The sequence below is a fragment of the Urocampus carinirostris genome, chromosome 17 (genome assembly GCF_059441175.1).
Source record: "Urocampus carinirostris isolate Australia breed hairy pipefish chromosome 17, RoL_Ucar_1.0, whole genome shotgun sequence".
In the NCBI taxonomy this organism is placed as follows: domain Eukaryota; kingdom Metazoa; phylum Chordata; class Actinopteri; order Syngnathiformes; family Syngnathidae; genus Urocampus; species Urocampus carinirostris.
Window position 1 is genome coordinate 2,854,881 of NC_142365.1, and position 23,176 is coordinate 2,878,056.

The following is a 23,176-nucleotide window of genomic DNA, read 5'->3' on the forward strand; positions in this document are numbered from 1 at the left end:
GATACTTTGTTCATCCCCGAAGGGAAATTCACATTTCCAGCAGCATCCCTGAGCTGAGAACAATCGAGAACAATCGAAAATAACACGGGAGCTGCTGGAGTGGCTGCCATTCGTGACGGCGCCGGAAGAAAAGATTCAATTTGAATCATTTACAAACAAACAAACAATTGAATCATGTACAAACAAACAAATTAATTGATTGTGTCAAAATAATGTTGGAGCAGAAGCTTTATGCAGTCATGCATTATATTACGAATAATGATGTTGTATAAAGAAGTTAAGAAAAAAAGGAAGTATAAAAGGAGAAAATGAAAAAAAGACAGGTTTGTGGTTATCCCTTGAATCGGTATATTACCAACAATAATTTGATGCAGGAAATGAATAATAATTTGATGATTAAAACTGAATGAATATATAGATTTATTATATTAATTGTCATCCAATTTACAATTTCAACCTCGATAAGACTAAATTTTGGGGAGCCATAGATCTCTGTTGGGACCCATAGATTTTTGAGCATGCGAGTCCCCGGGACCCATCACTTTTCACAGGTAAAATGAACACTGATAAACTGTATAATCCAGACTAAAACAGCGCAACTAAAAACCCCATATTGGCCAGAAATGTGAATGTTCACCTTATAAACGGATGAGATTGGGAATGCATACAGTATTTATTGTGTGCTCTACGACAAAAGGTTTTACCATATTAGTGCAATGATTGATTAATGGAAAATCATCACTGACCAAAATTCCCCCAAAATTGTATGCAACAGAGGAATTGAACCCGGTTCGCGCTTTTTTGCATTCGTTGATATCGCTCAGGACGACTTTTTGTTTTCACCATGATCTGACACTTGTTTCTGGCAACAAGAGTAAAAATAGTGCGATGATCTGTATAACAGTTAGTCTCAGGTTCGGTTTCGGTGATCTCACTGTCACCACCCAAGTTTAATTCCCGTCGCATACAAGGTTTTCCAATTTTGCACTAATCTATACTCAAAGTGTATAGTCCGATGCGCCTTCTATATGAAAAATATATGACAAACGACCATTTTTACAGGGTGCGCCTTACAGTCCGGAAAAGACGGTACTAGTTTTTACATCATGTGAGAAGGACCATTAAGGTACATCGTAGATATGAAAATATTTTTTTCATGAAATAAAAAATGATGGTGACAAATTTCAAATTTTGCACTCATAGTCTTAGTCATTTATTTCCGAAAATGAATGGATGATACGATCAAAGAACTCTCCTCATTGAGAATTATAATACTAGATAAATAACCAATATGGTGTAAATAAAAGATATGGGTAATATGGAATTCAGATTACAATAAAATTCTGACAAAAAATAGCACGTAGGATACATTGTGTATTATTTAGCGACTCCTAGTAGTAAATAAACTTAATTAAAAACCGAACCAATATAAATTTGAGTATGCAAAAATACATGAATTACCACATAAACATGATTTTTATTTTCAAATATTTGTAGGCGGAGGAATGTGTATTTAATTTAAATGACATAAGGCAAATTTAGAAAATTTAGACTTGACTGAGTGGAGTCAGCGGCACCGCTGGGTAATTGTCTTTATATATTATTGGATTAATTTCTTATCACTAAGACATCAAGTTATAGAGACAATATTGGTTTACTTTCATAATTGCCAGCACACGGTTAGACAACGTAGCTAGGTGACCTTTCTGACGTGCCTACATCAAAGTTGCTGTGCAGTTCCCATCTTTCTTTGCTTTCGGCCCGGCTCACTAAAATGAATCGGCTCTTTTGGCACCCAAACGGCTCTTCAGATTGTTTTTGTTGCTTTCATCCATAGAATACCAATTATCATCCAACATTATGAACAAAATGACTTCAAAAGGTGGAAAATTAAGAAATAAAAAAAACTAGACCAAAATGAAAGAGAAAAAACAGGAAGAAAAAAAACAAGAAAAAAGAAGCCAAAAGCTAGGAAAAAAGAAACAAAGAAAAAATGAAAGAAAAAGGGTTTTAAAAAAAGGGGAAAAAATAATCAAGGACATTGACAGTAGAGGTAAGATCTGTCCTAAAAACGGCCCCCGGGTATATGAGCGCGAACCCGACAGATTACCTCGATACGAGGGATGAGGGCCATGCATACTTCAGCGGCAAAGTTTGCGTTTTGGCCGAGGCATTCAGCTTGGGATTTACTAGGGACCAAATCTTTCAAACCAAAATAAATACGCCAAAATAAAACTTAGAAGTGGCACCGAAAAGAAATATTCTGCAGAGAACAAAACACAAATGGTGAACAATTTGGCCAAAAAGCAGAGAGAAGGATTGTATAGCAGGTAAGCTATTGGCGAGAATCGGAAATGATGTAAGCCACATAGAGGCGGAAAGAGGAAGCGGTGCACGTTCTATCAAGAAAAAGAGGATGGAAATGTCTTTGAATTTCCTGATTTAGGAGTTAAAGTTATAGTTTAGTAAGCATGTTCTTTATGATAGAGTTATATGAATAACGTTACTTTGGTGCCGTCGTGCGTTTCTTGAGTAAAATGACTTCAGAAAAATGACTAGAGTAAAAGTCAAAACCAGTCATCTAAATCATTACTTGAGTAAAAAACGTGAGCAATTTTTGACAGTGTACCTTTAGGTACAGAGAAGTCAGACACTCGTATCAATGTTCTAAATCTAAATTGTAGAACCATTTCTGGAGTAGTTTTGAAGTGTATCATCTTACCTGGTTGAATGTTTTAAAGTGAAGCTCTCTGTAGATAGCATCCCGGTCCTCCACCTCCATCCAGCCGGTAGTCCTCAACTCCATCAAATGCTGGTCCCGGTCAGCCGGCGTCAGCCAATGAGATTCAGTCGACTGCACGAGAAGGCACTTCAACATGTTTTGTTCATATGAAAACACGCGATAACTGTCAAGAAAATTATTTTGGTAGTGGCAGTGGGTCAGGAGGTAGAGACCTCGTCTTGGGATCAAGAGATCGCAGGTTCGATTCCCGGCTCCTCCGTGTTACATGTCGAAGTGTCCTTGGGTAAGACACTGAACCCCTAATACCCCCAATAAGCAGGTTAGCGCCTTACATGGCTGCACGGCCGCTATTGGAAAATGTGAAGCACACTGTAAAGCGCTTTGGGAAGTCTTGACTTGAAAAGCGCTGTATAAATGCAGATCATTTCATTTCATTTCATTTCATAATAAGGATCCGTGTACATACCTGTCAACCTGTACGTTTTTTCCGCACAAAGAAGGTTTATTATGCATTTTAAGACGTGTTTGATCAGGGATACACCGACTATCACGAAACGGCAAATCAAGTCAAACGAGTTTGCCGCCGTAAACTCTATCTCTGTATCATTTTTTTTCGTTGCAAACGAAGCGACATCGGATTTCATGTGGTAGTTGTGTAGTAAAAAGAAGTCCGTCTCTTTAGAGAACCGGCTTTTTCGGCTCAACTCATTAAAGAGAGACGACTCTCAAACGGCTCCCTTGTTTTGATGCATTATACTACGAATTATTATGTTGTATAAAGAAGTTAAGAAAAAAAGGAAGTATGAAAGGAGAACATAAAAAAAGACAGGGTTGTGGTTATCCCTTTGATCAGTATATTACCAACAATAATTTAATGCAGAAAATGAATAATTTGAATAAGAAAATGAATTATTCTACTTCATTCTATTTGCATGTGTTGTTTCCTTCTACAGTGAACGTCCAAGCGACTTCATTTTTGAACTTTTTTCATAATAAACCTCATTCATGTCGAGCAACTCAGTATCTCACAACAAAATGTTCATTAACAATACATATGATATAACGAAACACAAGTAGAACATACCATGTTAAACTACATCAATAAACACGTTTGAAAAAAAATGTGGTGTAAGATTATTTTGTATTTTGTAAGGGAAAATACGACAATTTGGAAGGGCATGGAGGTTGACAGGTATGTATAAACGATTGACGTTATTTGGGTGCGACGCCCTTTGGATCCACTAGATGTCAGCACAGTGCCATCCATACTGAAAAACGACACGGCTGGCAGACTTGAATCGACGATCTAGCGACAAACTGACCACAAATGGCTGACAATTAGTTCGTTAATAGTAATATCAAATTCAGTGTGACTTTAGAGTATTTCGTGGTTATATATTTTATTCGGCGTTGTTAAATTGTGACATAAACACGTCGAAAAAGAAAATACGCGTTTGTTAGCTAACCAGAGCTTCTACTGCCTAAGAGAACACTAATCATTAATAACTTTTCAGGAAGCCATTCTTATGAGATACTTAAAGATATTCCACAGTTTATTAGTACTATATGTAACGGGTGTAATAATAACTTTTGTTTTATTGAAATTCCTGCTGAAATATATTCCGCGGTTAAAATTACACCGCATTATTTTAACGATTTTCGACTTTCTAGTTGGGACCAGTTCCGGCGGAAGTCATACGTCACAGCTCAGCACCGCCGACGTCCTAATTCGTTATCATTCCAAACAAATCCCTCACAGGACGTACTCACGTTGTTTACTCACCATTTTATTCGAGTATTTCCTGGAGCTATACGCCAGACGGAGCACACCACGAGGCCAAAGGCTGCTTGTCGTGGCCGGGCTAAACATTAACCAGGACATGTTGTGGAGCTCCTTCGGCTGTCCTGCTTCAGGTCCGCCGCACGTGCTTTTCACACACTATTTATTGGCACTGGAGCTGTTCACGTCGATGCCTGATTAAAATGGTAATTGACTTCATTAGAATGGATGTCTAATCGCCCAAACAGTGTAACATCAGGGGTGTCCAACTCATTTGAACTCGGGGGCCACACGATAGAACAAACATTCTGTCAGGTGGCGGACTAGTAGATTAAAAAGAAAGAAAAAGAGATAAAGAAATGAAAGAAAGAGGGAGGGAAAGGGGGAGAGGGTGGGACAAAGAAAGAAAAAAAAGAGAGGGAGAGACAGAAGATAAAAAGTCGTGAGAGAGGGAGAAAAGAAAGGGAGAGGAAGAAAGATATCCAAAGAAAAATAGATAGACAGAAGGAGAGAAAAGGGAAAAAAAAGCGCAAAGGGTAGAAAGAGAGGAAAGGAGAAAAGGAAGTTATAGCAAAATAAGTTGAAAAGACAGAGAGAAAGAGCAACAAAGGAAGAGAAAAAGAGACACAGAGTGAAAGAAACAGAGAGGGGGAGAATAGGGGTGAGGGAGAAAGAGAGAAACTAAAGAGGAAAGTTGTGAGAGAGGGGGACAGAAAGAAAGAGGAAGAAACCCAAAGAGAAATAGAAAGACAGAAGGAGAGAAAAGAGAAAAGAAAGTGTGAAGGATATGAAGAGAGAAAGAGAAAAGAGAGAAAAAGAAAAAAGGAAGTTAGAGCAAAAGAGGTTAAAAGACACAGAGAGAAAGAGATTAAGAGCAACAAAGGAAGAGAAAAAGACACAGAGAGTGAAAGAGACAGAGTGGGAGAAAACGGGTGGAAGAGAGAGAGAGAGAAATAAATACAATGGCCAATAGGAGAAAGCTAAAGGACTTCAGAAAGAAGGCTTCACACGGACTTAACTAATTTGGCCGTTTTCGATGGAGTTCACTTTGTTAAATTGTTAATGAAATGAAATCTGCCCCTGTGTGAAAATTTCGGCTATTCTTGTTCATCTTTTCCGTCAAGAAACGAGCACGCAATGTTGGGTGAATGTAGGTTGTGTTTGTTTAATGGAGTCAGATAACTCATTCAAACAATTTAGTAAACGATACATTTTAATATTTAATTCCTAACAACGGGAAACAAAACGTCGCGGGCAAGATAGATTCGTCGTCAACAAACTCCCTCTACTAGAAATGTCCTGCACGAAAGCGTGTCGTAAACGTCCATTTGAGCTAACGTTGGGGGTCAGTCCTGGTGCTCGTGCTCCTGTCCCGGGATGAGCCAGCGGATGCTGTCAGTGCGAAGGATCCCGTAGGTGGTGAATCCGGTGATGAAGAGCACGGAGAAGACCAAAAGCCAATCGATGCCCTTGACCGGCACGCTGGCCAGGGGCCTCAGATGGTCGGATTCTGTCACGTTCATCTCCGGTCCCGCTTCCAGCCCTTAAGAGGAAAAAGTTACTTTGACTCTTACTACTTTTTTGCAGCGATTGGACATCAGGGTTGGGTAGGGTTACTTTAACTGGATTACTTTCAATGACTTTTGGATTACTCCAATACCAAATATGCTAATAAAAGACAAAAGAATCTAAATATGAATAAAATGACTCAATTTTGTGCAGGCTTGGGGAGTAACGGAATACATGGAACAGCAAAAATGATGTCGGCAAGCTGTTTGGATTTATTTTCATTTTGTTTCTGTCGCATTTTATGTTCGTTTTGCCGGAGATCAAAGAGATCAAAGCCAGGAGAGAAAGCTTACCACGTGTTGTGAGTCATCATTTTATTCATATTTAGTTTCTGTCGCATTTGATGTTCGTTTTGCCGGAGATCAAAGCCAGGAGTGAAAGCTTACCACGTGTTGTGAGTCATCATTTTATTCATATTTAGTTTCTTTTGTCTTTTATTAGCATATTTGATATTGGAGTAATTCAAAAGTAATTGAAAGTAATCAAGTTAAAGTTACCCTACCCAACCCTGTTGGACATGTTGTGATCAGTGTTGGAAATAACAGCGTTACGTAACCGTCAGAAAATGTCAAATTCTCTGACATTCAGCAAATTATTTTTAAAGTATTGGAAATAGTTAAGTGTCCTTGGTAACTAGTGAAGGATTTTATACATTTGACTATAAAGGATCTTACACATTTGAATATAAAGGATTTTATACGATTGACTCATAATGCAATGAAGATTTTCACTGAGTAGGCTTTAGTTCAATGACCGGTCAGGCTGTTCCAAATACAGAATGTTTTGTCTAGTTCTGTTGATTACAGGACTCTGACGGAGGACGGCGGGCGTTGTTTTGAGAAACGCTGGGTGTTGTTTTGAGTACCCCAGACATCGGGATGCTTGTCTACAAGATGGTGAAGCCCAGGGGGCTTCCTTGGTGCGCCCATGGGAGGAGTCGGCATGCCATTATGCGGGGAGAAGATGGCCAATAGGAAAAAAGCTAAAAGACTTCAGAAGAAGGCTTCCCACAGACTCCAACGTCACTAATTCGGCCGTTTCTGATGGAGTACACTTAGTTAAATTGTTAATGAAATGAAATCTGCCCCCGTGTGGAAATTTCGGCTTCCTGTTCATCTTTTCATCTTTCTTGGTAGCAAATTCTCAAGATTGCACAAGCCAAGAAATCAGAAGGCTGAAGGATGTTATACATTTGACTATACTGGTTCAAAGCGGCGCTGCCACGAGCGGCTGCCTTTTCCAGCAGCTGCCCTATTGTTTTATTGTCTGCTCCTATCTTTGGTGTTTTTTCTTCCCGTTTTGACAACTACACTATGGATTACTTCTATCCTATGGACATGGGTTTTAGCGCACAAAAAATGCGTGTATTCAAGGAATTTCAACTCCTTGCCCTGAAGAATTCTCGTGCCGGCGTGATGAAGGGGCCTATCGTGGAAGAAGAGCCGGAGCTAGCGAAGCGGCTAGCGGCGTTATAAGTCTTCGGTACCATCCGTAATCATGGTAAATGCGAACTCACGACCAAATAAGATCATCGAGTGCTGGTGGAAAACATCGAAGCGCACAGGGAGCGCAGTTGCTGTGTTTTGCGGAAACGTGGCTCACGTTTAGCATTCCGGATGCTAACGTGTAGCCACCCGGCTTCAACGCCGCTAAACAGAGACACGAAAGCCGGGGGGAATCGGAGAGGAGGCGGACTTGCTAACACGAGGTGGTGTATCCCTGGATTTTCACAAAGAAAAGATTTCCATCTGCCGCAGGGATGTCGAACTTTTGGACTAGCGTGACATCATCCACTCCGCTACAAGCACCCCTAGGGCATCATGTTCATCTCTTAATAAACAACGGGGTAGACTGCTGGAAGTGTGAATTTCCCTATGGGGATGAATAAAGTATCCATCTATCTCTATCTATCTATCTCTATAAAGGATTTTATACGATTGAATACAAATTACACTTAATGCAAAAGATAATCACTGACTGGGCTGTGGTAAAAAATGTTGTTTACAGGAACGGCGGGAACGGGACGTACAGCTGATAAGATAATCCAGCACATCCAGACGCTGGTGACGCAGAAAGGCCCTGATGACGTAGAAACGCTCGGTGTTGTTTTGAGTACCCCAGACATCGGGACTCTTCTAAGAGATGGTGAAGCCCATGTTGGGCTTCCTTGGCGCGCCCATGGGAGGAGTCGGCACGCCATTATGCAGGGAGAAGATGGCCAATAGGAGAAAGCTAAAGGACTTCAGATAGAAGGCTTCACACGGACATAGCTAATTCGTCCGTTTTCAATGGAGAACACTTAGTTAAATTGTTAATGAAACGCAATTACTTTTGAAATGAAGTCACTAGTAAGTGTATTTCAGTATACGGTTTGATTTTGGTATTCACCCGTCTGGTTGGTGATGAAGGAGGCCAGCGTGTCGAGGGTTCTCTCGGTATGGTTGAAGCGAGCCATGGGTTTGGCTCCTTGGAAGAGGAGGATGTTGGGCACCGCCACTGTCCCGAATCGCGTCGATAGGCTGACAGAATACAACAAGAGGCTTTCGAGTCTCGTTTCATCAGTCCATATTTCTCAAATAAGGCTATACTTAGCCCTTAAATATGTAGAATCTTCCAAAAAATATTAACAAAATACACACTTTCTATGAAAACTGCAAACATTGAACAGAAAAAAATCAAGCAATGTTCATTTTTACTCCTCTGGCTGGATCCCAGGTGTCAAAATTCTCTCTAACTGTTCTGAAATATGATTTTCAATATTTGGAAGCTCTAAGTAAATGTATCCAAGGTGTATGTATGCTATGTGTTATTTCAAATAACTTTTTAAAAGTGTTAAATCACAGCCTTTCGAAACCTTCCAAGCGCAGTTAAAAACAATCTTGCCCGTTAGCCATTAAAATAAATGTTTTTCTCTTTATTTTATTACATTTTAAATGGATTTGACTTATTTTTACCTTCAACGTTTTTTTATACAATAAAATGAGAACTATTGTTTGACCAAAATAAGAAAAATGCAAGACAAATCTTAAAAGGGACAGTGTGTATTAGTTGAGCAGTACATGTCGCTGTATTGTGTACTTCAACCGAAATCGAGTGCTACAAAGCACAAGTAAGAATACATACTATGGAGACTCAGAGCAAAGGATCTCATGAAAATAGAGGCCATTTATTTCGCAGTCAGCCTCGAGATGGGAATAGAACGACACAAACTGTGCAGACGGCGGTGTAAGGTGTCACCTGCTATGCTGCGAAGCATCCAAGGCCAGGAAACGCACGGCAGGAAATGCCCGAGGCAGAGCGTTGAAATACGGCGCCAGGTTGGCTGAAAACTGGCACCAGGCCGTGAAGAACAGTACCACGGAGCACTCGCTGCCGTTGACGTTCAGGAAATCCATCAGGTCCTGAAGGAAACACCCATGTCGGCCTTTCAAGTTATTTATCATTTTCTCAAATTTGATGTCACAGAAGCCTTCCAGGGCAGCACGGCAGCGCAGTGGTTAGCGCCTGTGCGGCACAGTTCGGAGGTCCTGAGATCGAACCTCCTGTGTGGAGTTTGCATGTTCTCCCCGTGCTTGCGTGGGTTTCCTCCCACATTCCAAAAACATGCATGTCAGGTTAATTGGCCGGTCCAAATTGTCCCTCGGTGTGAATGAGCCAGTGAGTTGTCTGTATCTGTGTGCCCTGCGACTGGCTGGCAACCAGTTCAGGGTGTCCCCTGCCCACTGCCCGGAGATGGCTGGGATGGGCTCCGGCACCCCAGTGACCCTAATGAGGATAAGCGGTGCATATAATGGATGGATGGAGAAACCTTCCAAATCTATTGAAATTCTATTTGTAAAGCACTTTTCGCCCAATGAATTAACACTCAAAGGGGATAATAAAAATAGAAAATCCCCCTCCTTTTTCCACAAACAAATAACACAGATCACCAAATACACACACTTACAATGGTTAAAATAAAAAACAAAATAGGTTATAACACAAACACATTGATAAGAATTCTCACCCACCCTTGAGGATCCACCGAAATAATGAAAATTAAAAATACAAATAAAAATAACTGCAGAAAAAAAAGCATAAAAATGCAAAATATAAATTAAAATGTTACAGCAAAAAGTTAAATGAATCAAACTATTGGTAAATAAAAATAATTAAAAAACATATGTAAAAAAGTGGGTCTTGAACCTCGCCTTAATAGTACCAAGGGTCCCCTTGGACCTCCGGGAGACTGTTCTATAGGTAAGGAACCAAAGTGGCTGAATGCTGCTTCACCATTGGTCAGTTTTGGTCCTCACCCTTGGGACAGTCGACAATCCGCTGCCAGAGGACCTCAGGGACAGCAAGGGCCGATATCATAAAAGCATGCCAGAAAGGATAGATAGCATGGCCCAAGACCGTTAAGACATTTCAAAACAAGTAAAAGTATCTAAAAATTGATCCTGAAACAAACAGGAAGCCAATCCAACCATTTAACAACTGGTGTCATGTAATCCCTTCTCCACTGCCCCCGTAAGCACACGTGCTGCTGGGTTTTGTAATAGCTGAAAGCTAGCAATACTCTTTTTGGGAAGACCGGCGAGCAGGGCATTACAATAATCTAATCAAGAATATATAAATGCATGCATCAGCACATCTGTGTTTGCCTGAGAGATAAATGGGTGGACTCTGGCGATATTCTCGAGACGATAAAAAGCAGTTTTACTTTTATATTTTAAAAGGAATGAAATTGACCTCAGAATAAAAAAATGACATGCACATTTTTAAAACAATGTAAGGGTCCTAGATTTTGTAGTTTTGGTAAAAGATTATCTCTCTGGCTTTCAGGACCAATGACTATGATATTTTGTTTTGTCCTGGTTGAGCTGTAGGAAGTTCTCTGCCATTCATGACTTCATATCTGAAATGTATTTTAAAAGGAGATCTAAAGGACTTGTGTCAAAAGGGGACACGGCCATGTACAGCAGGGTGTGGTTAGCGTAACTATGGAAGTTGACGCCATGTTGCCTGATGACATCCCCAGGAGGATGCATATACAGATTGAAAAATACAGGGTCTAAAATTGAACCTTGAGGAACCCCACATTTAACTTCATGCGTTCTGGACGAACCCGCGTCCATACTTACTAAAAAACGTAAGTCTGTGAGGTAGGAATAAAAGCAGTTCAAAACAGTATAAGAGATGCCCACCAGGTTTTGAAATCTGTTTAATAAAATTTGGTGATCTACTGTGTCAAAGGCAGCGCTAAGAATCAGTAGCAGTAAGTTTGTTAAAATCCATATTGTGGCTAATATCATTTAAACATATTTGAACGAAACCTGACTGAATTTTTTTCCAAAAAAGAATACAGCTGGATAAAAAAACAGTTTTTCAAAATGATTGCTTAAAAGCAGTAAGTTGGACTCATCATTTAAAATGCTCCGGTCTAAATTGCTCTTCTTCTGTTACATTAAATGAGAAATCTTTCAAGGATCCAGCTAAAACATGTCACCTGTGATGCGTTGAGGACGTTGACGGCCAAGGAGTCAACGTCGCTGACGTTCCTCTGCTCGCAATTGACCTTGAAGGTCTTGGCAGGTTCCGAGTTCTCCTCAGAAGAAGGACCGTGGACCATGTCTAATGTCACCTAGGCCACCGCAATGTTAAAAAGACCTCCGAGTGTAAAATCAGGTCTCATCTCACCTGCTGGGACACCTCAGAACTGTCATCCTCGCCACCCGAGGCGGGACACTCTGTGCCGTCGTCGCAAGGCGGCGAGAAGCCCGAGCGGAAGTCTTTGACGTTCTTGGGGAAGAGGGGCTCCATGTCGGAAGGGTCCACGGTGGCCTCGCTGCCCATCACGGCGTCGGCTATTTCGGCAGTCCTGAACTGACGCCTGAGGGGGCTTGGATCCTCGCCCTCCGCAAACTCAGGGATGCCTTCGGGGTCCGATGTCACGGCCGCTTCATCTTCTGACAGTGCCGATTCCTCGTACGCTAGGAAAGCCAAAGAAGAAGCTATGATTTTTCTGGCATCTCGTTCGATCGATTGACCTTTTTTTCCCCTCTCTCAATCAAAATCAGCAAGTTTGATAAACAATTGAAAACACAGAATCTTATCTTGGTCCCGTCCCCCTGACAGTCCAAACACTTTTCACAAGAATCAAATCATGTAACCTTATCCTTATCATCATAACATGGAATTATGTGTAAACTCAAATCACATCTTCTCATCTCATCTCATTAGCTGCACCGCTTATCCTCAGTAGGGTCGCGGGGGTGCTGGAGCCCATCCCAGCAATCATCGGGCAGGGGACACCCTGAACTGGTTGCCAGCCAATCGCAGGGCACACAGGGACAGACAACTAGCTCGCTCATTCACACCTAGGGACAATTTGGACCGGCTAATCCACCTGAAATGCATGTTTTTGGAATGTGGGAGGAAACCGGAGTGCCCGGGGGAAACCCATGCATATTAGGTTAATTGGCCGGTCCAAATTGTCCCTAGATATGACTGAGCGAACAAATTTTCTGTCCCTGTGTTCCCTGCCACTGGCTGGCAATAACTCGAGGGTGTCCCCTGCCCACTGCCCGAAGATAGCAGAGATGGGCTGCAGCACCCCCGCGACCCTACTGAGGATAAGCAGTGCAGATAATGGATGGATGGAGTTACATTTGAAGAATAATAACTTGTATATGAAGGGTCAAAATGACTTGGTATTTCTGGTATGATTCATTAACGTAACCTTGAATCGAGTTTGCTTTGGGAATCCAAAGCCTTTGTTCGTGGATTTTCCTTCATTTTGGACAGGCTGGGTCAAACGATCCCATAAATACCAGAAAAAGCTGGACGGATAGATTTGGTTTCCGTTAGCAGTAAAATAACAATTACGCCTTATGTCGTACTGCTAGTGTCTCCAGTGACCCTTTGCAAGTTATAAAATGGATTCCAAAGACATGCATTTTAGGTGGATTGGCCGGTCCAAATTGTCCCTAGGTGTGAATGAGCGAGTGAGTTGTCTGTCCCTGTGTGCCCTGCGATTGGCTGGCAACCAGTTCAGGGTGTCCCCTGCCCACTACCCATTGATTGCTGGGATGGGCTCCAGCACCCCCGCGACCCTACTGGGGATAAGCGGTGCAGCTAATGAGATGAGATGATGTGTCTTGGGGGCCGTAACATCGAATTACAATGGGAACATACGGTTATGAATGCATATGATGTTTGTTAAGATGTTGTATGAACTATATTGAACGATATTCCTTTATTTTTTTAAGGACAGGAACGATTTAGAGCTTGGCACAAAACTGACATGCGAACATCGGTTAATGGTGCTTGTGTAACGGGTGTAATAATAACTTTTGTTTTATTGAAATTCCTGCTGAAATATGTGTATAGTTTTTGGTAAATGTCCTGCAATGCTGAGTCCAACAGTGCCATCTGCTGGTATGGGGTGGGGTTTGGTTTTGGCTTCTAACATGTGACCAGGAGGCGGGGTTTGTTGTTAGTCTTACCAGAGAGAACTACAAAGAGATCAAAGAGATCAGACCCAGCAGAAAAAGCTAATGTTGTGACTCATCCATTTGCAGAAACTGTAATAATAAAAACCTCATCATCCAGTACAGCGTGAATGTGGATCTTTGGTGGGACACGTACACCGCGGTTACATTGGTGCAGAGACCCGTTACTTCTATCAAACTCTCCGAACCGAGGACTGTCCTACCTGCCACATCGTTTCATGAAGCCATCAGCTCACAGTATTTAAAATTGCTATACAGTGACGTGTTACGCAGGCTCCTGATTTATTTTGTGATTTTGACTCATTTACATCTTTGAGACATGTTTAATCAGAGCACGAGTGACATTTCTGAGGGTGTAGCTGATCAGATGACAAATATTATTCAGGAGATAGGACATAAATTGGCTGATAGCATTTTCTCACGTATACAGTCACACAATACAGTAGCTCCCAGCGCTGCTGCCACACAAGATGTAGCAAACACATTGAGTAAGCCTAGTTATGTGTCAGATGTAACACAGGTTCAGGTGGTTACACAGAGAAAGGTTAAAGAACCACCATCATTTATTGGGGATGGCTCAGACTCAATAAAATTACATGAGTGGGAAGATCTAATGAAGACATTTATTAAGAAGAGTAAAGTGAGGCTTGAAGAGCAGGCCGAGGAAATCATTACGCATTTGAGAGGAAAAGCTAAAGATGTAGTTAAGTTTGGCATTAGAAACAGTAATATAGACGTCTATACCCGCCCTGACATGATTTATAGTGTTCTCAGGAAACACTTTAGCTGTACCAAGTACTCTGCTGTCCCTTTAGCTGACTTTTATTCAACTTTGCCCAAAGACCAGGAAGACCCCTATGACTACTGGCTGAGACTAAACAGAGCAGCTGACCTTGCCTCTGACTGCTTGAGTGAGCAGGGCAAAACATTTGACATCCCAGCCATCTCCGGGCAGTGGGCAGGGGACACCCTGAACTGGTTGCCAGCCAATAGCAGGGCACACAGGGACAGACAACTCATTCGCTCATTCACACCTAGGGACAATTTGGACCGGCCAATTCACCTGAAATGCATGTTTTTGGAATGTGGGAGGAAACCAGAGTGCCCGGAGGAAACCCACGCAAGCACGGGGAGAACACACAAACTCCGCACAGGAAGTCTGGAGCTGGATTTGAACCCACGACAGGTTCCCATGACATGAACTGTGCCGCACAAGCGCTAACCACTGCCCCGCCGTGCTGCCCTACTGTTAATATGACATATGAAAACATGCCACGAATTATTTGGCCAGAGGCGTTAGAGTTTAATGTAAACACTTTTGAGACACATTATTCAAAATGAGATTAAATAATGAACCGTTGAAAAAAAACATCTTTTTATAGGTAACGTCGCCGTTCAATGGCCACCGTCATTTTACGCTAGCACGGTGTTAGCTAAGCTAACCTTCACTTACCGTGAGACGTCACCAGCAAAACTCTTAACGCCAAAATTATCAATAAAAAAGACGTCAGGTTAAGATCAATACCCGACATTTTTTTCCGGAAAATTAATTAACGCGTTTTGGCGTTACGGCTCTGACATGTTAGGCTCGGTGTGCCGCAACACTTCATTATTTACTAAGGCGGAACTATTGTAAGCGCTAAATCGGATGGTTTAAGATGTAACACCGTCTCCAAGCATCCGTTTGTTTATACCACTGGTGTCAAACGGGCGGCCCGCGGGCAAGATTAGGCCGGCTAGGGGATTGGATCCGGCCCGCGAGACAACGCTCAGAGAAGCGCAAGAGAAAGAGAGCTGTAGGTTGAAATAGGTCCACTTGATGTTGCCAAAGCCAGGTGCCTCTCACAAACGCTGCACTTGTATTTCTCTCTCTCTAATTTCTATTTTTCTCTCTTCCTCAATTTTCTCTATCCCTCTCTGTCTCTGTTCCTTTTTGTCTCTTTCTCGCTCTGTCTTTTTACCTTCTTTTGCGCTCTCTTCATTTTTCCTTTACTCTCTTTCTCTCTCTCTCTCTTGCTTTCCCCTTTATCTCTTTCTCTCCTCTTTTTCCCTTTCTATTTCTCTTTGGATTTCATTCTTTCACTTTCTTTCCCCCTCTTTCACTATTTCTGTTTTTTTATCCTTTGTTTCTCACGCTCTCTCTCTCTTTTTTGTCCCACCTTCTCTGCCTTTCTCTCCCTATCTTTCTCTTATTTCTTTCTTTTTTTCTTTCTCTCTAATCTACTAAACCGGCCCCCGGGAAAATGTTCGTTCTATCGTGTGGCCCCCGAGCTTAAATGAGTTTGACACCCCTGGTTCATACTGTATTTTAAATTGAAGCGCCATAACAACATCTTTTAAAATAGACATCAATACAGAAAGCTTAATAACAGAGTTTATTTTAAAAATGCAGGCGTACAAAATAATAAGGTGTATAAAATGGTACAACTCACCGATTTAGAACTGACGTGCACAATAAAAAAAAGAAATAAAAACGGTACCATTGCTAGATATTTACAATTGCAACACAAGCAAATAAAACTATACGCAGGGTTGGGTAGGGTTACTTTAACTGGATTACTTTCAAGTACTTTTGGATGACTCCAATACCAAATATGCTAATAAAAGACAAAAGAAACTAAATATGAATAAAATGATGACTCACAACACGTGGTAAGCTTTCTCTCCTGGCTTTGAACATAAAATGCGACAGAAACAAAATGAAAATAAATCCAAACAGCTTGCCGACATCATTTTTGCCGCTCCATGTATTCCGTTACTCCCCAAGCCTGCACAAAATTTAATCATTTTATTCCTATTTAGGTTTTTTTTTTGTCTTTTATTAGCATATTTGGTATTGGAGTAATCCAAAAGTCATTGAAAGTAATCAAGTTAAAGTAACCCTACCCAACCCTGACTATACGATGCAAAAGGGAGTAGGGGAGCAAACGGTCACTTTTATCTTTGTGACACAATTCTTGGACATTGCACAAAACGATGCAGGAGTAAAGTGATCTGGACTTAAAGGTTTTGTTTCACACATATCACCTTCCACATTTATCATGGTCGACATTATTGACAGGTATCAAAGCGAAGCAGTCAGTTCATGTCATTTGAGTTCATGGTTGCTGCTCTCGTTCTTCACATGGTTGGACATCAGAGTCACTGTTCCAATAAATAAAGAAATTGGCTTTATAAAAGACTGTAATCGGGGGAGTGAGCAATGAACCCAATTACTGTGATCATTGTAACTTGAAAACATTCTTATCCAGTGTTCCCTCTAAGCTGCGAGCGTGTGCAATTGCGCACTGTTTGCACATTTTCAGCGCACAAGAAAATCTCGCCAGCGCACAAAAATCAGGGCTCAAAATGACTAATTAAGAAGCGACTTAAGTCAAAGGTACAGTGCATGAAGGTAAAAATACACGGGTTCCCCCGACGTTGTGTCCTAAATGCGGTATTTTGAAGTCGAGTTGAAGTAAAACGAAGTTGAGTAAAGCTAGTAGTTTGTCGAGAACCGGCTTCTGCGGCTCGGCTCACTAAAAGGAACCGGCTCTTTCGGGTCCTAAACGGCTCTTCGGGTTGTTTTTGCTTCTTTAATCCCAACATGACCAAATATTATGTAAAATTATGCACAAAATGACTTAAAGGAAAGGGGGGATAGAACAAAAAAAATACCAAAATGAAAAAGTAGTGAAAAGCTGAGAAAAAAAGAAACAAAAGAAAGAGAAAAAAAGAAGGACAATTTTAGAAAAAAAGCCAGAAAGAAAGAAAACAAAGAGATGTAGGAAAAAAGTAAATAGAGAACAAAAAGAAAAAAGTAACAGCTCGGAAAAACACAATGAGATTTTTTTAAAGGAATTTAAAAAAAAGTAGAAAAAAAACAGTAGAAAAAAAAGTTTGTGTTGCATTCCAATAATTTCCAATGATATCAAGTCAATCTTGTTGCCAACATTGTACTTCCACTAAAAAATGTGATTAAGTACAGTTCTGCATCTTACAACCGACTCAATAAGCCCCCCAAAATGTTAATATTATGCGACAAAATATATCAGGAAATAAAAAGAAATTGATATCTTGTGAAAGAATTGTAAGAACAAACAACGTTTGTAGGCCGACCAACCTTTGCAATAGTAGATGAATCAATTCATTCAAAAGAGAAAAATAATTTTGCATTGCCGGAAACTCAGCAAAATGTAACGTGATGTCAAGTTTTGGACATGTTTGATCATGACTTAGTTGCCACACTTGGGATTGCCGTTGCTCACTGTTGTTTCAAGCGTTGCTCACTGACTTTGTGTGAACGATCAGACCCCTGCAAAATTAGAGGGAACATTGGTCTTATCTTAAGACAGAAAATAAATACAAGTAGTGCAAACCTTATTACAATGGTAACGTAGAAAAAGCTCAAACAGGTGAAAACGTGAAATTAGAACGGAATCACTATACAATACATTAGGGAGAGAAATATCTCATGTCATTTTTTGAAATAATCATTTTGTCAATCCATATTGAAGTGCTAACACACACATAAATAGGCTTACTGTCTCATTGATTTGATTTTGAAGAAATGAATGTTTTGAGGTAGACCAATCTCATTGAAAAGTTTTTTAAAGGATTATCCAAGATTTAGCTTATATTTTCTATCTAATGTATTGAGATGCACAACCTGATATTGATAAGTAGGCGGACGTTTTCAATGACCTTCACAGATACTTTGTCAAGTATTTCATCAAAGCGGGCGAAAGTAACAATCCTATGCAGCTTGAATGGGAGCGTGCGCTTTGGTTTTAAAACCAAAGTGACTATTTGTTCCTATTCCACATGCAAACAATTTACACTCAGTGTATTTGGTAAGAATACTCGTAGGATGGGATGTAAAAAAAAAGGAAGACGGTAGATTGGTATCATTGCACCTAAAGCAATATTCTGGAGTTTTGACAGACACAAAAGGGGTCAAACTGGTGAATCTGGGAAAACAACATCGTGGTAACTGCATTGAATTGTACATTCCAAGTGTAAATAAACATCCACAAGAATCGGATTGATAAAACGGCACTAATGCTGCGTTTCATCGGTTCAAAGCAACTGTTTCAGTGAAGCGCTCAATGCCGACTTATCTTTATTATGATTTTTACGCCTCCAGAAAATAATGGCTTTGCATTTTTGGGAAGAACTGATGTTTTTATATGCATTGTAAGATAATATAAAAAAGGCATTTGCTTGCTGCCAAGATAGCCATCGGTACTCTATTTGTGTTTTGTAGTTCGTGCTAAGACGAACGCCATCTCTTCTTAAAAAAAAACAGCTTTCCTCATTCGGCGGGGATGTTGTCCTTGCAGGACGCTTCACAGAGTAATTCCTTGTGCGTTAGCGGGTACGGGAAGGAGGCCCCGCCGCATGCCCCACCGAATGGCAGTCTGTTGAGGCGGGAGAGGCCTTTGACGCTACCGGGGGGTCTGCCGGGACTCACTTTGTAGCCCGCTGCCCTGGTGGTGCCCGGCGGCCTCCCGGGGCTGGTCTTGAACCCGGCGGCGCGGGTGGTGCCCAACGGACGGCCGGTGCTGGTCCGGTAGCCGGCCAGCTTGGTGGTGCCCGGCGGGCGCCCCCGCCGTCCGGACTCGCCTTTGCCCTTCTTCTTCTTTGCCTTTTTTTCTCTGTTTTTGGCGCCCGGGAGCTCGGCAGGCCCCAGGACGTCCCCTTGGGGGTGCGTCGAGGCCTCAGGCCCCGCAGGGTCGCCCGGTGTCATTCGGACGGTCGGAGCTCGCAAAGGAGCGGGGAAGAACCCGTCGGGGTCCGCGGAGCAAAGGTGGAAGCGCGCTGGGGAGCGGAGGGCGTCACGGGCCGGGCAGGACGCTCGGGCGTTGGCGCAGAAGTCGGCGCTCCTCACCTGCCGCATCATTTTCTGCGTCGACGGCGACAAAATACAACAGACGTCATCGTAAGTTGCCTTCGCGCTCGCGGACCCCGAGCTTTCGCGCAGGCCGCGAAGAAGAACGACCCCAGCCGCCGGATCGGCTCCGAAACGAGACCTCGAGGTACACTTCCGTTTTTTTTACATATATACTGGAGCCATATCCCCCTAGTGGGAAGTGGCTAGAGTAAAGAATATATTCACATTTCTGACTCTTTCTGGGAGATTGATACAGAGGAGGGGATTCCCAGCCCCCTTGCTCAACCCAACAGATGTGTTGGGAGTCATTAGGGGACCAGACCCCCAATTCCAACCCAAAGCAGGGAGGCAAAGAGTACCAATGTTGTAAGTCTTAGGCTTGGGGAGTAACGGAATACATGGAACGGCAAAAATGATGTTGGCAAGCTGTTTGGATTTATTTTCATTTCGTTTCTGTCGCATTCTATGTTAGTTTTGCCGGAGATCAAAGCTAGGAGAGAAAGCTTGCCACGTGTTGTGAGTCATAATTTCATTCATATTTAGTTTCTTTTGTCTTTTATTATACCAAGTCAATCTTGTTGCCAACATTGTACTTCCACTAAAAAATGTGATTAAATACAGTTGTGTATTGTGCAACCAACTAAAAAAGCCCCCCAAAATGTTAGTATTATGCGACAAAAGACACCAGGGAAAAAAAGAAATGGAAATCTTGTGAAAGAATTGTTTTAAAAACAAATGACGTTTGCAGGCCCTGCAACCTTTGCAATCGTACATTAGTCAATTCATTCAAAAGTGGAAAATATTTTTTGCATTCCCGGAAACTCAGCAAAATGTATCGTGATGTCAAGTTTTGGACATGTTTGATAATGATTTAGTTGCCACACTTGGGATTGCTGTTGCCAACTGTTTTTTCAAGCGTTACGCTCAGCCCCGTGGAAAATTACAGGGAACATTGCCTGCAATCACTCCAAGATACCACTTAAAAGATTAAAAACATCAGTTAATTCGTTTTTTACAGCTTTTGCCACTATAAGATATTTTTACATTTACAATTTAAGCACAGAGCATTCCTGTTCTCAAATATTGTTTTCTTTTTACATTCCCTACACAAATGTCGCGAAATTTGGGTGGTTGTTAAATTGTTTGTACAAATTATTAAGATAAAAAGCAGTTTATTCTTTCAAACTGCTCTCGCCTTTTTGAAGAGCCACATCTGTTTTTAGATCATTATATCAGGAAGACAGATAGGGTGGCTACACACAATTTTTTTTTATAGTTTAAAATATTTTAATCAAGACCCACACACACTATCGGATTTATAGTTTTTTTACTAATCATCTACAGAAGAAGTTTGAATAGAACACAAAACAATCATAGAAATATAGAAGAAAGCTAGAAGTTGAGATCTTAGCTAACATCATTTAGACGGAAACAACATAGGCCTGTTTATTATCTCATCTCATCTCATTAGCTACACCGCTTATCCTCAGTAGGGTTGCGGGGGTGCTGGAGCCCATCCCAGCTCTCATCGGGCAGCGGGCCGGGGACACCCTGAACTGGTTGCCAGCCAATCGCAGGGCACACGGGGACAGACAACTCACACGCTCATTCACACCTAGGGACAATTTGGACCGGCCAATTCACCTGAAATGCATGTTTTTGGAATGTGGGAGGAAACCGGAGTGCCCGGAGGAAACCCACACAAGCACAGGAAGTCTGGAGCTGGATTTGAACCCACGCAGGAGGTTTATTATGTTACTGTAAATTGATAGAATTTTTTTCTTAAAGCCACACTCATTAATACTTAACACCATGAGATGGACTTTGGTCTTGATGTCCTCAGCGGTAGAGTGGTGAGCAATCCTCAAGGCTAGAGACCCAGCCCGGAAGAGGACCACGGGATACTATTTGTTGAAGCCGTGGTTTGCTGCCGGTGGCTTCTTTGAGGTCCCAGTTAGGCCGCTGGCTAGATCAGGCTTGGGCGATGGCTCAGCAAGGTTTTCTGGTTGCTTGTTCAGCTGGGACTGGGTCAGAACTTTTAGGGTTGCGTGCAGGCCAGGATTTGGTCCTGTTCTGCTCGTTTAGCTGGAACCTGTTGCCTCTTGGCTGGCTGAATGAGAACTCTTTTGGCCTCCTGTAAGCCAGAGTTTTTGTCTGCTCGCTGGCTTCTTCCAGTCCCCCCCCAGCCCCTTTTTAATTAACATTTACATATTTTTATGATTTTTATTTTTGCTTTCTTTTCCTTGATTTCTTCGTCCTTCTTTATATAGTTTGCCCCTTTTGTTTTTCTTCCCGCCTCCTTATTTTTCAAGCAAAAGGACAAGCAATAAATGAAGAAAAATGGTGGTTTATGGCAGGGTTGGGTAGGGTTACTTTAACTTGATTACTTTCAATGACTTTTGGATTACTCCAATACCAAATATGCTAATAAAAGACAAAAGAAACTAAATATGAATCAAATGATGACTCGCAACACGTGGTAAGCTTTCTCTCCTGGCTTTGATCTCCGGCAAAACTAACAAAATGCGACAGAAACAAAATGAAAATAAATCCAAACACCTTGCCAACATCATTTTTGCCGTTCCATGTATTCCGTTACTCCCTAAGCCTGCACAAAATTTAGTAATCTTATTCATATTTAGTTTCTTTTGTTAGCATATTTGGTATTGGAGTAATCCACAAGTAATTGAAAGTAATCCAGTTAAAGTAACCCTACCCAACCCTGGTTTACGGTCAGTCCAATCCTCCGTAGTCTGCATTCTTCGCTGTGCTATGTAGCACCTGGAGCACTTCGGAGTACAGCGACATCTTGTGGTCAAATAACGCACATTGTCCCTTTCAACACTGCACATCACTTGGATCCATCCAAAGCATGAAATGGTGTCAAAAGCGTCAACACCGCTGTTTATTCTACAAGCAAAAGTTAAACCCTGACCTTTTACGGAAGAGAATATTAGAATATTTCTTTTTAAACTTTGTCAACATTTGACACGGATGTTTACGTTTGGTGCACACAATTTAGACAATAATAATGATAAAAAACAATAAATCAATGCTCCCAATTCACTTCAGTCTCATTTTATGTGACGAAACTGCGAGTAGCGCACAATGGTCCTTTCCTCAAATTGACGTTAGCATGGATGCTACGATTTAATAGCGGAAAAATGAAACAACACAAGCCGCGCGTAAGTTATTATTGTTGTACTTCATGGTGTGATTGTTACCTTTGTCTCAATGGTCGTCTGGCGAAAGGTGCCCGAGGTGTTAAGGAGAATTCAATTTAATTTTCATCTTGGAGCGTAAATGGGTTCATTTCGCTCCCTTGACGACACCGCCTTCTTGCCTCTCGCAGGTGCCCGTCACCGTATCGCCAGCCCTTGTGTTCTAACTCCAATAAGTCCCGTACAGTTGAATCAAAAGAGGAGTCAATACCTATACATTTCCATTTTATCTTATGTTCACGCGGAGTGAGATGACAAAAGCAGCCATTTCCCATGAAAATTTAATAAGCGGCGAGAGTGGAGTCGGGTGCGCATGCGCAGAACGCATCTCCGAGGAAAGTCCGTTTGCCACCCTCTCCTCCTTTACAACCGATGCTATTTGATCCGCTCAAAATTGGACCTTTTTAGAACTAATCTTTGAATTTATAAACATGAATTGCCTCCGGTTATAGCCCGGTTATAGCCATTCACAATTGCAAACCGATTCAACGCCATTAT

At 41.6% G+C, this 23,176-nt stretch overlaps 3 protein-coding genes and 1 long non-coding RNA gene across 5 annotated transcripts in view; 1 reads left to right on the forward strand and 3 right to left on the reverse strand.

Moving 5' to 3' along the window:
- Nucleotides 1-4,694, reverse strand: part of LOC148348944 (pterin-4-alpha-carbinolamine dehydratase 2) — a 22,269-nt gene extending 17,575 nt beyond the window's left edge. Inside the window, exons 1-2 of one of the 2 annotated variants that reach the window (XM_088321615.1) lie at nucleotides 4,527-4,694; nucleotides 2,723-2,854 (exon numbers count right to left, since the gene is read on the reverse strand). In XM_088321615.1, the coding sequence (XP_088177741.1) occupies nucleotides 2,723-2,854; nucleotides 4,527-4,625 (231 nt within the window). In that variant the 5' untranslated portion in view covers nucleotides 4,626-4,694. The remainder of the gene's footprint in view (nucleotides 1-2,722; nucleotides 2,855-4,526) is intronic. The other variant, XM_088321616.1, reaches the window with a different exon arrangement.
- LOC148348945 (uncharacterized) overlaps nucleotides 1-8,083 on the forward strand; it is an 11,841-nt gene extending 3,758 nt beyond the window's left edge. Inside the window, exons 2-3 of the long non-coding RNA XR_015847412.1 lie at nucleotides 6,246-6,393; nucleotides 6,899-8,083. This is a non-coding gene — a long non-coding RNA (uncharacterized LOC148348945). The remainder of the gene's footprint in view (nucleotides 1-6,245; nucleotides 6,394-6,898) is intronic.
- Nucleotides 5,664-15,228, reverse strand: txndc15 (thioredoxin domain containing 15). Its single transcript, XM_088321613.1, has 6 exons — nucleotides 15,039-15,228; nucleotides 11,772-12,064; nucleotides 11,581-11,715; nucleotides 9,330-9,493; nucleotides 8,481-8,611; nucleotides 5,664-6,066 (listed from the first exon to the last, which is right to left on the reverse strand). The coding sequence occupies exons 1-6, from the start codon at nucleotides 15,115-15,117 to the stop codon at nucleotides 5,870-5,872; spliced, it is 999 nt and encodes a 332-aa protein (XP_088177739.1). The 5' UTR covers nucleotides 15,118-15,228; the 3' UTR covers nucleotides 5,664-5,869.
- Nucleotides 15,229-17,926: 2,698 nt separating this feature from the next.
- c17h5orf24 (chromosome 17 C5orf24 homolog) lies at nucleotides 17,927-23,137 on the reverse strand. Its single transcript, XM_088321614.1, has 2 exons — nucleotides 22,682-23,137; nucleotides 17,927-19,469 (listed from the first exon to the last, which is right to left on the reverse strand). The coding sequence occupies exon 2, from the start codon at nucleotides 19,464-19,466 to the stop codon at nucleotides 18,879-18,881; it is 588 nt and encodes a 195-aa protein (XP_088177740.1). The 5' UTR covers nucleotides 19,467-19,469; nucleotides 22,682-23,137; the 3' UTR covers nucleotides 17,927-18,878.
- Nucleotides 23,138-23,176: the final 39 nt, after the last annotated feature.

Coding starts and splice junctions, on each gene's coding strand:
- txndc15 (XM_088321613.1), bottom strand. CDS start 15,117: ATGTCGGGTATTGATCTTAACCTGACGTCTTTTTTATTGATAATTTTG. Junction 11,716..11,771: donor GTTCTGAGGTGTCCCAGCAG/GTGAGATGAGAC, acceptor GCGGTGGCCTAG/GTGACATTAGACATGGTCCA. Junction 8,612..9,329: donor GATGCTTCGCAGCATAGCAG/GTGACACCTTAC, acceptor GTATTCTGTCAG/CCTATCGACGCGATTCGGGA.
- c17h5orf24 (XM_088321614.1), bottom strand. CDS start 19,466: ATGATGCGGCAGGTGAGGAGCGCCGACTTCTGCGCCAACGCCCGAGCG.